Below are 14570 nucleotides of genomic sequence, written 5' to 3'. Positions count from 1 at the left end.
AAAAAAAGTATACAGAGGAAACAATTTCTAATGCAATTTGACGGTTAAAAAACATACTATTAGTAGTTTATTTTTTTTCCAAATCCCGTAGTAAAAATCTCAAAAATATAAAAATTAGAAAAAAAAAATCAAACTTTGAGCATTAGGGGGACGTTTGGTTTATAGGTTCAAAATTATGATTTATGATTCTGATTTTTAAAATTTAAATTTTTTATAAGAGAAAAACACTGTAGAGAATCAAGAACTATGATTCAGAACCAAAGATGAACCCTTAAAACAAACATCCCATTAGTGTTTGCCCCATTATTTAAGAGGAAAAAAATACCTTGCCCTCTTAAATTCTCAATCAACGAGGGAATCATTGATGACAGAAAGATACTTCTTGTCTGGCTCCCTTATAATCCACCATTGTTGGAGCAATAATATTGAGGTCTTTGGCCCTATTATGACGTCCTTTTTTTCTTTGTACCTTCTGTTTCGGCTTTCTTTATTGTAAGAAATATATATATATATATATATGGTTTCTAATGAAATGCTGGAAATTTCAATTGAATAAATGTTGTCCTAGATTCTCCTTACGTATGAGAAGATTCATTTTATACTCGGGTCTCTTTTTGAACCACCATAAATGCATCCTCTATAGCTTGAATGAAAGTAGCTATCTTGTATGTGAAAAATCCCACCAACATTGGTATCAATTCCAAGTGCATGAAACCATATTCTGGAACAAGAATTCTACAATATCAAAACACAACATTGTTAGTTAAGCAATGAAAGGAGAATAGCTGCAGATTTTTTGTTATTTTCAAGAAACCTTACTGGAACAATTTATCAATATTGTTAATAATCCAATGTGCCAACAAAAGCACGAAAACAAACCAAAAAATACTGAAATAATGCTATAGGTACCGGTGGTATTGAGCACCACTCATTAATAAAAAGTGGATCCCTCAGTGTGGAGTCTACTTTCTATTAGTGGTGGTGCTTAGCACCGGTGGTGGCCCTACATATTTTGAAAAATACTCACCCGTTCCACCGGTTATAGAGCATGACTAGTACAAAAGGAACCAACATTCTTGGCTGCCCGATTGCTCCCCTGCATTAAACTTCCGGTGAGTAAAATAACTGAATATACTCTCTAATATTTAAACAACAATGTGGAATATTTAACTATCTAGTATCTAACATGCTCAATTGTGGTTATAGAGTAGTTTATCCTTGGTTGCGAAGCACGCTAAAAAATAACAATGTTGTACTTGGAGATATATAGAAGAAACCAAGTAGAATGGGATAGACATTAAAATCCCTACATGAAATAAATATAAGATGATTAGTGGGTTTGTACACGTCATTAATTCCTTAGCTAGACCGCGTGCTTAGCACGCCTCACATAAGTGAACCTCACTGGAGGCATCGAAATGTTATTGGTGACTAAAGCTGAAAAATCATGTTTGAGGCTTCCATCTGTAAACCCCATGACCATTGGAGCAGACGACATAATGAAATTCTCACGAAATTTTCTCACAAATATGTTATTTAGAGGAATAACATGTTGCCATATTCTACTACATAAAGAATTTTTCACATACAGTTGTGAAAAAAGAGTATAATTCTTTAGGATCTCCCATCCAAATTATATATCCTTTTGCTTTATATTTATCCTTATATATTGGCAGACGAACTCAATACTCACTAGAACTTATAATAAATTAATCAGGGATATGCAATTTCAGCAGTTGGATACAAACGCCATGCATCCAGTTGAGTAAGAGCTAAAAACTTAAAAATCAGAAAGCTGTATACATACTTGACGAGTCCCTTTGCTCCATCTGCCATCGAATCAACAGTATTTCCAAGCATACGCATATATACCAAAGAACCAACCAATCCAGCACCATAGCTGAAATACATAAAATAGAGATGCGCATCAAAGACAGGGAGAGAAAATAACTTCTATCCAACATCATCCAATAACCTGAGATCTAAACTCCAGTAGTGACCTTGCCCTATAGCTAACATGAGCGGTGAGCCAATTATTATTGTAAATCTACAACGTGAATTATCACAACTTATTCCATACAAATAGTCAAAGCACAAAAAGACTAGGCATTTTTTTTTTTTTTTTTTTTTTTTTGAGAAGACTAGGCAGCTAACTCTGCCTATGCGTTTATATAGCCGCTCCTAAGCCCGGGTAAAGGAGGAGGGTTGCGGTAGGTTGACGGCCAACGTAAAAATAAGTCACTCTTATAGATTTCACTCACATAGAATCTGTTGAGGCGTTCCCTACGTGCGACGCGCTATGCCGGGCCCCGGGTATAGTGTTAAATAGGCAAAGGGATCTTCGCACATTCATGGACGTGTGCGGGGGAAAAAGCGAGCCCATGCGCCATGTGGGGCCCCGGATATGGTGAAACATATGCAAGGGGGGTCCTTGCACATTCATGGACGTGTGCAAGGGGCAGAGCTAGCCCATGATAGGAAAATTTGTTTAGGTAGTTGGAATGTAGGTTCTTTAACTGGTAGTTCTATAGAGTTAGTAGATGTTATGGTAAGAAGAAGAATTAACATTTTATGCTTACAGGAAACGAAGTAGACATGAGAGAAAGCAAAGGAGATTGGAAATTTATGACACAAGTTATGGTATACAGGTTTGGCAAGGAATCGCAATGGAGTTGGTATTTTAGTGGACAAAACTGTGAAGGATGACGTAGTTGAGATTAAGCGAATAGGGGATAGAATTATTATGCTCAAATTGGTACTAGAAAATAAGTTCATCTATGTAATTAGTGCTTACGCTCCACAAATAGGATTGGATGCGAAAATTAAAGTCAAATTCTGGGAAGACATGGATGACCTAGTGTGTCGTATAGGCAATGAGGATAGCATTTTCATTGGAGGAGATTTCAATGGCCATGTTGGTAAGGAAAGGGAAAACTTCGAAAGGATTCACGGTGGTTTTGGTTTTGGAGCTCGAAACGAAGAAGGAAAATATATTTTAGAATTTGCCTTTGGGATATGATTTTATCATAACAAACACATTTTTCAAGAAAAGAGATTCTCAGTTGATCACTTTTAAGAATGGGAGGAACTTGAGCCAGATAGATTATTTTCTCATAACGTATAGAGAACGTTCTCTATGTAAGAATTGTAAAGTAATTCCTGGAGAAGTACTAGCCACCCAACATAGGTTAGTGATCTTAGATGTGAGCATTAAGCTTTGCTATAGAAGAACTAAGATAAAGCACCTCCCACAAACTCGTTGGTAGCATTTGAAGGGAATAAAGCAATTGACCTTTAAAGAGAAGTTGTTAGATGAGGCTACTTGGTCATATATAGGTGATGCAAATACTATGTGGGATGCCATGGCCAGCTGCATTAGAAAAGTGGCAAAGGAGGTACTAGGGGAATCTAGAGGTAAAGGCCCCCCCGGGAAAGAAACCTGGTGGTGGAGTGAGGAAGTTCAAAAGGCTATTAGGATCAAGGGAGATTTATATAGAGATTTACCAAAGCGTAAGGATGTTGAAACTTTTTATAAGTACAAAGAAGTGAAGAAAGAAGTTAAGAGAGCAGTTGGTAAGGCTTGTTCTACTTACTTAGATGAGGTATATAGTAAACTTGGGACTAGAAAAGGAGAGAATGATATATATAAACTAGCTAGGATAAAAGAAAGGAAGTGTCATGACCTAAATCAAGTGAGGTGTGTTAAGCAGGATACGGATCAGATTCTGACAAAAGATAAAGACATTAAGGAAAGGTGGAGGAGTTACTTTGAGAAACTTTATAATGATGATCATGCGATAGAGTTTGACAATCTTAGGTCACAAGGAGAACCTAATGTGATGTATACAAGAGGAATCAGAGTCTCGGAAGTTTAAACTGCACTACAGAAGATGAAAAAGGGGAAGGTATGTGAGCCAAATGATATTCCAATAGAGGTTTGGATGGCGTTAAGAGATGCTGAAATTGTGTGGCTCACTAAGCTTTTTAATGAGATACTAAAGAAGAAGCATATGCCTGATGCATGGAGGACATATGCCTGATGCATGGAGGAAAAGTATTCTTGTCCTCATCTTCAAGAATAAAGAAGATGTGTTGAATTGTAACAATTATAGGGGCATAAAGTTAATAAGCCATACTATAAAACTTTGTAAGAGAGTTATCGAAAGGAGATTAAGGGCCACAACTACCATCTCAGGTAACCAATTTGGCTTCCTGCCAAGCAGATCAACCACAGAAGCCATTTTTCTTCTTAAGATGCTGATGGAAATGTACAGAGAAGCAAAGACGGACCTACATATGGTTTTTATAAATTTAGAAAAGGCATATGATAAGGTGCCGAGGGAAGTTTTATGGTGGGTAAGAGAGGAGTGCATGTGAGGTATATCAAGGTAATTGAGGACATGTACGATGGGGTGGTCATGAGTGTGAGAACTGCTGGAGGCTACATCAAGGATCTGCTCTTAGTCCTTATCTTTTCACCATCGTGATGGATGAGCTGACAAGAGAAATCCAAGATAGAGTTCCTTGGTGTATGCTTTTTGCAGACGATATAATTTTAATTGATGAATATAGGGAAGGAGTTAACAGTAACTTAGAACTGTGGAGACACCCTCGAGATGAAGAGATTTAAGTTAAGTATGACGAAAACTAAATACATGCATTATAGGTTTAGTAACTCAAGTAATTAGAGTGATAGAATTTCTTTAGATGGTGTGGAGATTAGGGCTTCTAGGAAGTTTAGATACCTTGGGTCTATAGTGCAGTACGAAGGAGACATAGAAGAGGATATTCAACATAAGATTAAGGCAGGATGGGTTAAGTGGAAGAATGCTACGAGAGTTTTATGTGATGGTAAGATGCCTATTAAGTTGAAAGGAAAGTTCTATAGGACTGTGTTAGGAACGTTCGATTTGGTAATGTGTACTCCAGGAGGCCCAAGAAAGGCCCAAATACCTAAGCTACAGGTGGCATTTGATGACTGGTCACATGGGAAATTCTGTTAGTGGCCTAACCGAATCATGAATAAAAGGGCTAGATGCTAGGAGTGAGGCAGGAAATTAGTGAGTGGAGGTAGTAGCGCCTCGAAGCTGTGGGATTTGTAATTTCTTTTACTTCCATAGTTAATACCAGTAGAGGGCTCTGAGATATTCTCAGCTCTCCTTTTTCTCAATTAATCTCTTGTGTTTGGCTAGCCTTGGCGTGTGTTAGCTGCTAGGAATTGTCCATTGCAAGTCGGTACTCATCAACTTAGTATCAGAGCAATCGATACCTGGGTATGGGAAACACGAGAATGGAGGGAAGGCTTGATATCGTAGAGAAAAACCTGAGCGCCATTGAAGAGGGAATGACGAACTACCCAACAGACATGGCAGCCATGCAAGAAATGATGCTCAAGATGCAGACCGGGTTCTCGCAGTTGCAGGACATCGTTGTTGCGAAACTGACAATGGAGAAAGGGAAGTTGCAGGCAGATTCGTCCTCATCCCCAGGAGAGATCGGAGGAAGTTCCACAGTGGATCGCGAGGGAGGCGTGAGAGCTCATCAATCACCAAAAACTATGACAGGAGCAAGGGTTGCAAGCCCTCGGAAACTAGAACTGCCGTTTTTCACAGGAGACGAGCCACATGCGTGGTTCTTTAAGGCGGAGCAATTCTTCTACGTCAACAGTACGCCGGAGGGAGAGAAGTTAGCTGCTGCCGCCATGCACCTCGATGGAGCAGCACTGGAATTTTTTCAGTGGCTGGGGGCGCGTGCTCCGATAAGCACTTGGGCCGAGTTGAAATCCACCATGCTTCGGCGTTTTCATCCGTCCATGGCAGACAACCAATACAAGGGACTCATGAGCATCAAGCAGACGGGGACTGTGGGAGAATACCGCGGCCACTTTGAGAGGCTGTCGGCACCGCTACTGGAGGCGTCCGACGAGTTCATGAGAGGAGCTTTCCTCCATGGGCTGAAAACGGAAGTTCGGGCCGAATTACGGTTGGCCCACACACCAACCTTGCTGGACCTGATGGAAGTGGCCCAGAGAATTGAGGAGAAGAACTGGGAATTGGGCTGGGCTTAGGAACATAAATCTAGAGGAGGAAAGACGTGGAATACTCAGAAAAGTCATGGGTCGGTGGAGGTTGTCACGTGACCCACGCAGACCCTAGAACCAACACGTGTTCCCTCTAACCCTAAAGTGGCAGTGAACGAGGGAGTGAAACCACTGCCGTTCCACAACTCCCCCTCCTCTCCTTCTTCGAACCACACCACTCAGACACCCTTCCCATGCCGAAAAGACCCTTTCCACCGCTGTTTGTCAAAAGCCAAAGCCCAAGAGAGGAGAAAGAAGGGTCTCTGTTTCCGCTGCGATGAGAAGTTTCACCCCAGCCATCGGTGTGCGAATAAACACCTCAACGTGATGATCATTGCTGAGACCGAGGAAGAAGAAGAGGAACCTCTGGCTGAGAACGCAGCAAGGGAGGACGAAAGTATTGAGAATGCTCGAATGGAGCTTTCCTTAAGCTCACTGGTGGGGATAACCAGCAACCAAACCTTGAAGTTAAAAGGGAACGTACAGGGGCGAGAAGTTATGGTCCTTATTGATGGAGGAGCCTCGCACAATTTTATCTCGTAGCAGTTAGTGGAGGAGCTCGGTTTTACCAGTAACTCCCACGAAGCTGTTCCAAGTTAAGATGGGGGATGGAGTGCGACAAGGAGGAAGCGGGATCTGCCAAAACCTTCCATTGGAAATACAAGGGGTTTGTACCACCTAAGATTTTTTCCCTGTTCCCTTAGGCGTGCCGGAGGTGATTCTAGGCGTGGCTTGGATGAAACCACTAGGGGATGTTTGTTTTAACTGGCAGCAGCTCACAATAAAGTGTTCCATTGGGGGCCAACTGGTCACCTTCCACGGCAATCCAGCATACACCAAACAACAGGCCCCTTTAAAGGCTATTATGAAGATGTTACTGCAAGCTGAACAATGAGCACTTGTGGAACTGCAAGCAATCCAACCAGAGAACCCTAGTCCCCCTTCCTCAGTGCCGGCAGGTTTATAGAGTCTCATCCATGAATTTGACACCCTTTTTCTAGCTCCAACGGACCTGCCCCCTCCAAGGGACCAGGACCACTGCATTCCTTTATTCAGTAACGCGTCACCCCCGAACATTCGGCCCTACAGGTACCCCTACTCGCAGAAAACGGAGATTGAAAAGCTTGTGGCCGAAATGTTACAAGCAGGCATTATCCAGCCCAGCAACAGCCCCTTTTCGAGCCCTGTCCTGCTCGTTAAGAAAGATGGGAGGATGGCGATTTTGCGTGGACTATCGTGCACTAAACAAAATCACCATCAAAGACAAATTCCCTATTCCAGCGGTGGATGAACTCCTTGACGAGTTAGGAGGCAGTAGGATCTTCTCTAAACTCGACCTCAAATCGGGTTACCATCAGATCCGAGTAGTGGAGACTGACCAAGCCAAGACAACATTCCGAACTCACGATGGCCACTACGAGTTCAAGGTAATGCCCTTCGGTTTATGTAATGCCCCATCCACTTTCCAGAGCCTTATGAATGATATTTTTCGTCCACATTTGTGAAAATTCATATTAGTGTTTTTCGACGACATCTTAGTCTATAGTCCTGACCTCCCATCCCACATGAGACACCTGCGGACTACCTTTGAACTTTTAGCAGCAAACCATTTGGTTTTAAACGGAAAAAAGTGCAAGTTTGGGCAGACTAGCATCGATTACTTGGGCCATATCATCTCGGGCGAGGGAGTAGCTGCTGACCCCAGTAAGATTGTTCATGTCGCGGACTGGCCAGTACCTCTGAACATCAAGGAGCTTCGGGGGTTCCTTGGCTTGACCGGCTATTACCGCCGGTTTGTCAAAGGTTATGGCGCGCTGGCTGCCCCCACTGACTCAGCTGCTTAAAAAGGAGTCTTTTGGGTGGCACTCCGCAGCACAAGCGGCCTTTGAGGGTCTAAAAACGGCCATGACCACCCTACCCGTATTAATCCTCCCGGATTTTAGCACTCCTTTCGAGCTTGAAACGGATGCATCGGGCTTTGGTGTTGGAGCAGTCCTCATGCAAGGGGGCCGGCCAGTGGCATTCTGGAGCCAAGCTTTGTCAAAAAGGGCCCAAGCTCGTTCAGTTTATGAAAGAGAACTTATGGCTATTGTTTTGCCAGTAACAAAGTGGCGCCACTACCTTCTCAGAAGACACTTTATCATCAAAACCGACCAAAAAAGCTTAAAATATCTTCTGGAGCAACGGCTTATTGAAGGGGAACACCTGAAATGGGTGTCAAAATTGATGGGCTTTGATTTCAAAATCCGGTACAAGACAGGTACTTCTAACCGAGTGGCTGATGCACTATCACGAAAGGCCAATCTTCATGAGTTGGCCGCCATCTCTATTGTTTCCTTTGCATGACGGGAGGAGCTAGAGCGTGAGGTGCAGGAGGATGCCAACCTCCGCCATATTATTCAGGATCTTCTCGTTGACCCACACAGCCATCCAGATTACCAAGTGAGTAGGGGATATCTGACTCATCGGGGACGCTTGGTACTTCCCAAAACATCGTCCAAAATTCCCCTATTGTTGGCTGAATTTCACTCAACTCCGTCAGGGGGTCACTCCGGGTTCTTTTGCACCTACAAACGAATTTCCCAGGTGCTCTATTAGGATGGCATCAAAAGAGAAGTCCAAGGGTATGTCGCTGCCTGCAATGTGTGCCAACGCAACAAGTACTCTTCCCTTACCCCCGCCGGGCTCTTACAACCGCTTCCCATCCCTCAACAGGTTTGGGAGGACATCTCTATTGACTTCATTGGAGGGCTGCCCAAAACTCATGGAGTGGATACGATCCTGGTTGTCGTTGACCGGTTATCCAAGTACAACCATTTTCTTTCCTTGTGCCACCCCTACACGGCTAGAGAAGTAGCCACTCTGTTTATTCGTGAGGTGGTCCGTCTGCACGGGTTTCCAAGGTCAATTGTTTCCGATCGTGACCGCGTGTTCATTAGCCAATTTTTGTCCGAACTATTCAAGCAAGCTGGGACACAGCTAAAACTTAGCTCCGCGTACCACCCTCAAACGGATGGGCAAACGGAGGTGGTTAACAGGTGTTTGGAGACCTTACAGTGTTTCATTGCAGGCAAACCAGGGACGTGGCCTAAGTGGGTGATGTGGGCTGAATATTGGTTCAATGCCACTTTCCAGTCTTCGGCGGGAATGACACCCTTTTGCGCTCTGTATGGCCACGACCCCCCAACTCTCTTGAAGTTTACGGATGATCCTTCCCCTGTGGAGGACGTGAATCAGCAACTAAGGGAACGCAATTCCATCCTTCAGGAACTCAAGGAGAATCTTCTCAAGGCCCAAGATCGCATGAAGAAGCAAGCCGACCAGCGAAGGCGTGATGTCACTTTTCAGGAGAGGGTGAGTTGGTCTACCTAAAATTGCAACTCTACCGACTACGCTCGCTGGTCCGTAGGCCGAATGAAAAGCTCAGCCCCCGTTTCTACGGTCCATTCCGCGTGCGGGAGCGAGTGGGAGCAGTTGCCTACAAGCTGGATCTTCCGCCCACTGCAAAGATCCACCCTGTTTTCCACATTTCTTAGCTCCACAAGGCCATCCGACCAGAAGCACCTGTTAGTGATTTTCCTACTTTTCTTGGCGCCTATGGTGAGCTTCAAGTGCAACCCGAAGAAGTCATACCCAGTCGCAAGCTGCTCAATGGCGACCACGAAGTCCTCATTAAGTGGCAGGGTCTGCCTTCGTTTGAAAACACATGGGAGTCAGCCGCCGCCATGTCTGCTCAATTTCCGACATTCAACCTTGGGGACAAGGTGCATGTCATAGAGGGGGGAAGTGTTAGGAACGTTCGATTTGGTAATGTGTACTCCAGGAGGCCCAAATACCTAAGCTACAGGTGGCATTTGATGATTGGTCACATGGGAAATTCTGTTAGTGGCCTAACCGAATCATGAATAAAAGGGCTAGATGCTAGGAGTGAGGCAGGAAATTAGTGAGTGGAGGTAGCAGCGCCTCGAAGCTGTGGGATTTTTAATTTCTTTTACTTCCATAGTTAATACCAGTAAAGGGCTCTGAGATATTCTCAGCTCTCCTTTTTCTCAATTAATCTCTTGTGTTTGGCTAGCCTTGGCGTGTGTTAGCTGCTAGGAATTGTCCATTGCAGGTAGGTACTCATCAGACTGTATTCCGCCCAGCTATGTTATATGGTAGTGAATGTTGGGCCATTAAGAGCCAACATATATCTAAGATGAGTGTAGCACCAATAGAAGATAAGGTGCGTGAAGGCCGCTTGAGGTGATACGGACATGTCCAACGTAGACCGCTAGAAGTACCAGTTCGTGCTTGGGAGGACATTCTTATACCTAATACTAGGAGAGGGAGGGGTAGACTAAGAATTACGTGGACCGAAATAGTTAGGAAAGACATTCCAGATCTAGGCCTTTAGGAAAGTTTAATTTCGAACAGAACTGTGTGAAAAAGTGATATCCATATAGCCGACCCCAATTAAGTTGGGATTAAGGCTTGTTGTTGTTGTTGTTGAGAAGACTAGGCAGCTCTTTAGTATTGTAGAATTTTGTGAATTGAACTATCATTTACCACCAATTATCTTTATGGTGAGAGCATAAAAATACGTTTGACTGTTTAAGCACCAGCATAAAGAGATTGAACTTTTAAGTTCTATTGTCACTTAGAATGCAGAAAACTTCAAAGAACCAACAACTAGAATTAGCAGAAATATAGTAACAAAAGTTTATGCGCTATATGGACAAGTGCCCAGTCATAAAAGCAAACTGTCGATAGCATAACAAGTTCTGAACTACTTTGCTTTTTCAACTAATGCTCGAAATGTTCATTACCTAGCTGCAATTTCAGGAGAATAGGAAACATAAGCTGAGGCTAAACCAACACCACCTATGCCAAGGGTGAGGATTTGTAACTTATTTTTTAACTGCAAAAGCAAGATTAGGAGGAAAATTAAAAAAAAACATTCAACTCTAGATGCACAAGAGGGATACAAATATCGGTGGAGGCGAGATAATTTAATAGTAATTCTAGATGCCGGAATTAATTACTTTGAAATACTGTTCCCTTGATTGAGCAGCCAAAACTTCAGGGTCCCCTCGAGGACGCCTTATTTCTCGAAACATCACGTCCTACAAGATTACAACAACATAAAAAGTACGAATTAAGCAAGCATCCTTCTCACTAATACTATTTAGTAAAGATCATCCATAAGAACAAAACTATTTTTTGGATGCCAATGAGACAAGAACAGGCATCAAAGGGACTCTCTTAAAACACTGAGGCAACAAATGACTCACACTGCCTCCAGTCGCAGCCTTAGTTGCTCTTTCCCACTTCTCTTGCTCTCGCCGTGTTGGTGCCGGTTTCCATCTGGTCGCTGTGCTTCCCTCGGACTGATAATCAATTAAATTTCCAGACATTAAGATAAAATGTGCATAGTTTATTTCAACAGAAAAGTTCAATTATTTTAACGGAGGATTTATGCAGGTACTGTACCTGAGCTGTAGGCTCAACTTGCAAATCTAATTCACGTTTGATAGGAGTTGTAAGTTCTTTGCTCAAATCAACCTCCATACTGTCCATGATTTAGACAAGTTAAGACTTAAAGATACTAAGAATAAAAATAAAAAGTAAACAAATAACAATTGAAACTGCTGTTCTTAACAAACCTGTCAAGTGACATGACTCTATTCAAGCTTAAAAACCCAGATGGCTCTTCCTGCATATATCATTAAAAACACCAAAAATTCAATCATCAAAACACATCTCATCCCAACATTAAGCAGGAAAAAAAAACCACATAAACAAGTAAAACTGCAAAAATCCATTCTTGTTCAACCACGGAAACATTTCTTAGCAGCATCAATTCAAATTGCCATCAAATGAACAGGAAAACAGGAAACAAAACGAAAAACAAAAGGAAACCCAGCTGAGTAAACAGGAAAATAAAAACCTTCCAAAAATTCAATCAACAGAACACTATCTTATCCCACGAAAAGAAAACACACACATAAATGAGCAAAATGCAAAAACACACTCGTGTTCAACCACTGAAACATTTCTCATCAGCCTCAAAGTGCCATCAAATGAACGAAAAAAGAGGCAACAAAAAGAAAAACAAAAGGAAACACAGATGAGAGAACTGGCAAATGGAAACCTTAACGGGAGCTGTTTGAGCGGAAGCATCGGAATCAGAGTCCTGAATCAATCTTTTCATGCGACCCATAAAGTCTTTGTTCCATATAAACTCGTCGGAGGTCAATGGGTCCTCTTCTTCGCCTCCCCAATACTTTCGGAGCTTCGTCGTTGTCGGTGGACCGCCATAATCCCCCGGAGCCACCCCGGTGGACCATTTCATTTGCTTCTTCTTCGGCAAAATGATTTTGGTTAGTCGTGGGTCGGGCGCCGATGGGGTTACGGAGGAGTCCTGAGAAATGGGCGTGGCTGAGGAGGTCACTGTGATGAAGTAATTCAGAACCGTCATTGTTGAGGACAATGGCGATGATGATGATGATTATGGGCTTGATATTTCTGGTATGTTTTTAGTTTACTGTTGAATTGTGAGTTGATGATTGTGTTGTCTGTGGGTTCGTTTTCTATATATCTGCTTCATTCTGATTCACAAAAAAAAGAAAGAAAAAAGAAAGGAAAAAAAAAACCAATCTATTCGTAGTGGAGAACCCGTTTTGTTTGTTTCCTTCCTCATTCCTGATAGTTTACCCGCGGGTTACGTTAGAGTTGCTGGAAAATGAAAAGGAGTGCAAAAAAAATGGCGTGAAATAACGTGAGCGTTTGGAATTAATTTTTACTTTTTTAAAACATTTTTTAAGATATAAAAATAAAAATATTTTGTAAATCGTATTTATTTAATAAATATTTTAAAAATAAAAACGAAAATAAAAAAAAATGAAAATAATTTTTGTTAAAGAATTAAAAAACAGTTAAAAGTTAAAAGTCATTTTTTTTTTAGCACTTATCAATAATGTTATAATGTATTAATTAATAATTATAAATGAATACGATTTTATTTTTTTTATTATACTCAAAATAATCTCTCAAAAAACTAACCAAATACAATTTCAGATTCGGCCCAGAATGATTCTCAAAACAATCTTATTTTTACTTTTGTATTGAAAGCAAAATCATTTTGAAAACGTTAAGAAAACCATATTTATGTTCGTTACAATCTTTACAAGGCGACACTATTGATGATTTTGCTTTGTGTAAATATTGTTTCACTGAGCAGAATCGGCTCAGTGTAAATATTGTTTCTCTAAATTACAATGTGACACTATTCACGGCACCACACACTTGAGACGACACTCTGAAAAGTGTCTTCAAAAGCTTAGCCAATCTAGCGGACCCGAACTCCGCCAAACACAATTATCTTTTGATCGCGCAACCGGTGGTCTAACCACTTGGAAATACGATCCGCAAGTAGATCGTATGGAAATTGCGCGAATGATAGCTGCTTTAGATCAACCACTTAGTTTTGTAGAGCATCCTAATTGGCAACGATATATTAAGGTTGTACACAATCCTAATGCACAGTTCACTTCAAAAACTACTCTTAGAAAAGATTTATTAAAATTATTTAAAAATGAAAAAGATGCATTAATAAATTTGCACTCGACTAGCGGGTGCGTTGCGTTAACGGCAGATATTTGGTCTGCCGTTGCCAATAAAGATTATTTAGCTGTAACCGGACATTACTTTAAAGGATTTGATTTAGATAAGAGAATATTAGGTTTTAAATGTGTTCTAGGATCACATAGCGCAGATTTAATATATAACACAATTTTAAATGTAATTGATGAATTTAGATTAAGAGATAAAGTAATGGCTATAACATTAGATAATGCTAGTGCCAATACAAAAGCAATTGAATTCTTTGAAAATGATTTAAGTCTATTCGGTGACGGTACTATTTTCTACCAACGTTGTGCATGTCATGTAATCAATTTAATAGTTAAATCCGGTTTAAAAGAAATGGGTAATCACATTAAAAGAATTAGAGATAGTCTTGCATGGATTCAATGTAGTAACCAAAGACAAGAAGATTGGTTTAGGTTCTTACAAGCATTAAATATACCTCCTAAAGCATTAGCGTTAGATATGCCTATAAGATGGAACTCAACTTATATTATGCTTCAACAATGCATCCCTTATAAGGATGCTATAACAAACTATATGTGTGTAAAATTAGGAGTAGGACATATAGATGAATTTGATTGGCAAAATACCGAAGTTTTATATCAATTTTTAGGTATATTTCATGAAGTTACTCTAAAACTTAGTGGAACATACTACCCAACATCACCTTTAGCTTTAGGAGAACTTTTAAGAATTAGTATTTTATTTCACGACTATAGGGAGGACCCAATCTTAGGAGTTCCTATTCAGTCTATGGAAAAAAAATTTAAAAAATATTGGTATAAGTTGCCTTTGTTATATGGTTTAGGTACAATTTTTGATCATAGATTAAAATTAGACGGATTAGAAAGTGGTTTAGAAA

General features: G+C 41.1%; 1 protein-coding gene across 1 annotated transcript; it reads right to left on the bottom strand.

The window, feature by feature from the left end:
• Positions 1–275: 275 nt before the first annotated feature.
• On the bottom strand, positions 276–12696 carry LOC21388307. Its single transcript, XM_024167553.1, has 9 exons — positions 12213–12696; positions 11725–11774; positions 11552–11630; positions 11353–11448; positions 11104–11184; positions 10888–10979; positions 1808–1900; positions 1028–1096; positions 276–735 (listed from the first exon to the last, which is right to left on the bottom strand). The coding sequence occupies exons 1-9, from the start codon at positions 12537–12539 to the stop codon at positions 597–599; spliced, it is 1026 nt and encodes a 341-aa protein (XP_024023321.1). The 5' UTR covers positions 12540–12696; the 3' UTR covers positions 276–596.
• Positions 12697–14570: the final 1874 nt, after the last annotated feature.

The sequence above is a fragment of the Morus notabilis genome, unplaced genomic scaffold (assembly GCF_000414095.1).
Source record: "Morus notabilis unplaced genomic scaffold, ASM41409v2 Scaffold412, whole genome shotgun sequence".
Taxonomy (NCBI): Eukaryota; Viridiplantae; Streptophyta; class Magnoliopsida; order Rosales; family Moraceae; genus Morus; species Morus notabilis.
The sequence above is the reverse complement of the archived record's forward strand: the minus strand, read 5'-3'. Positions and strand labels throughout refer to the sequence as shown.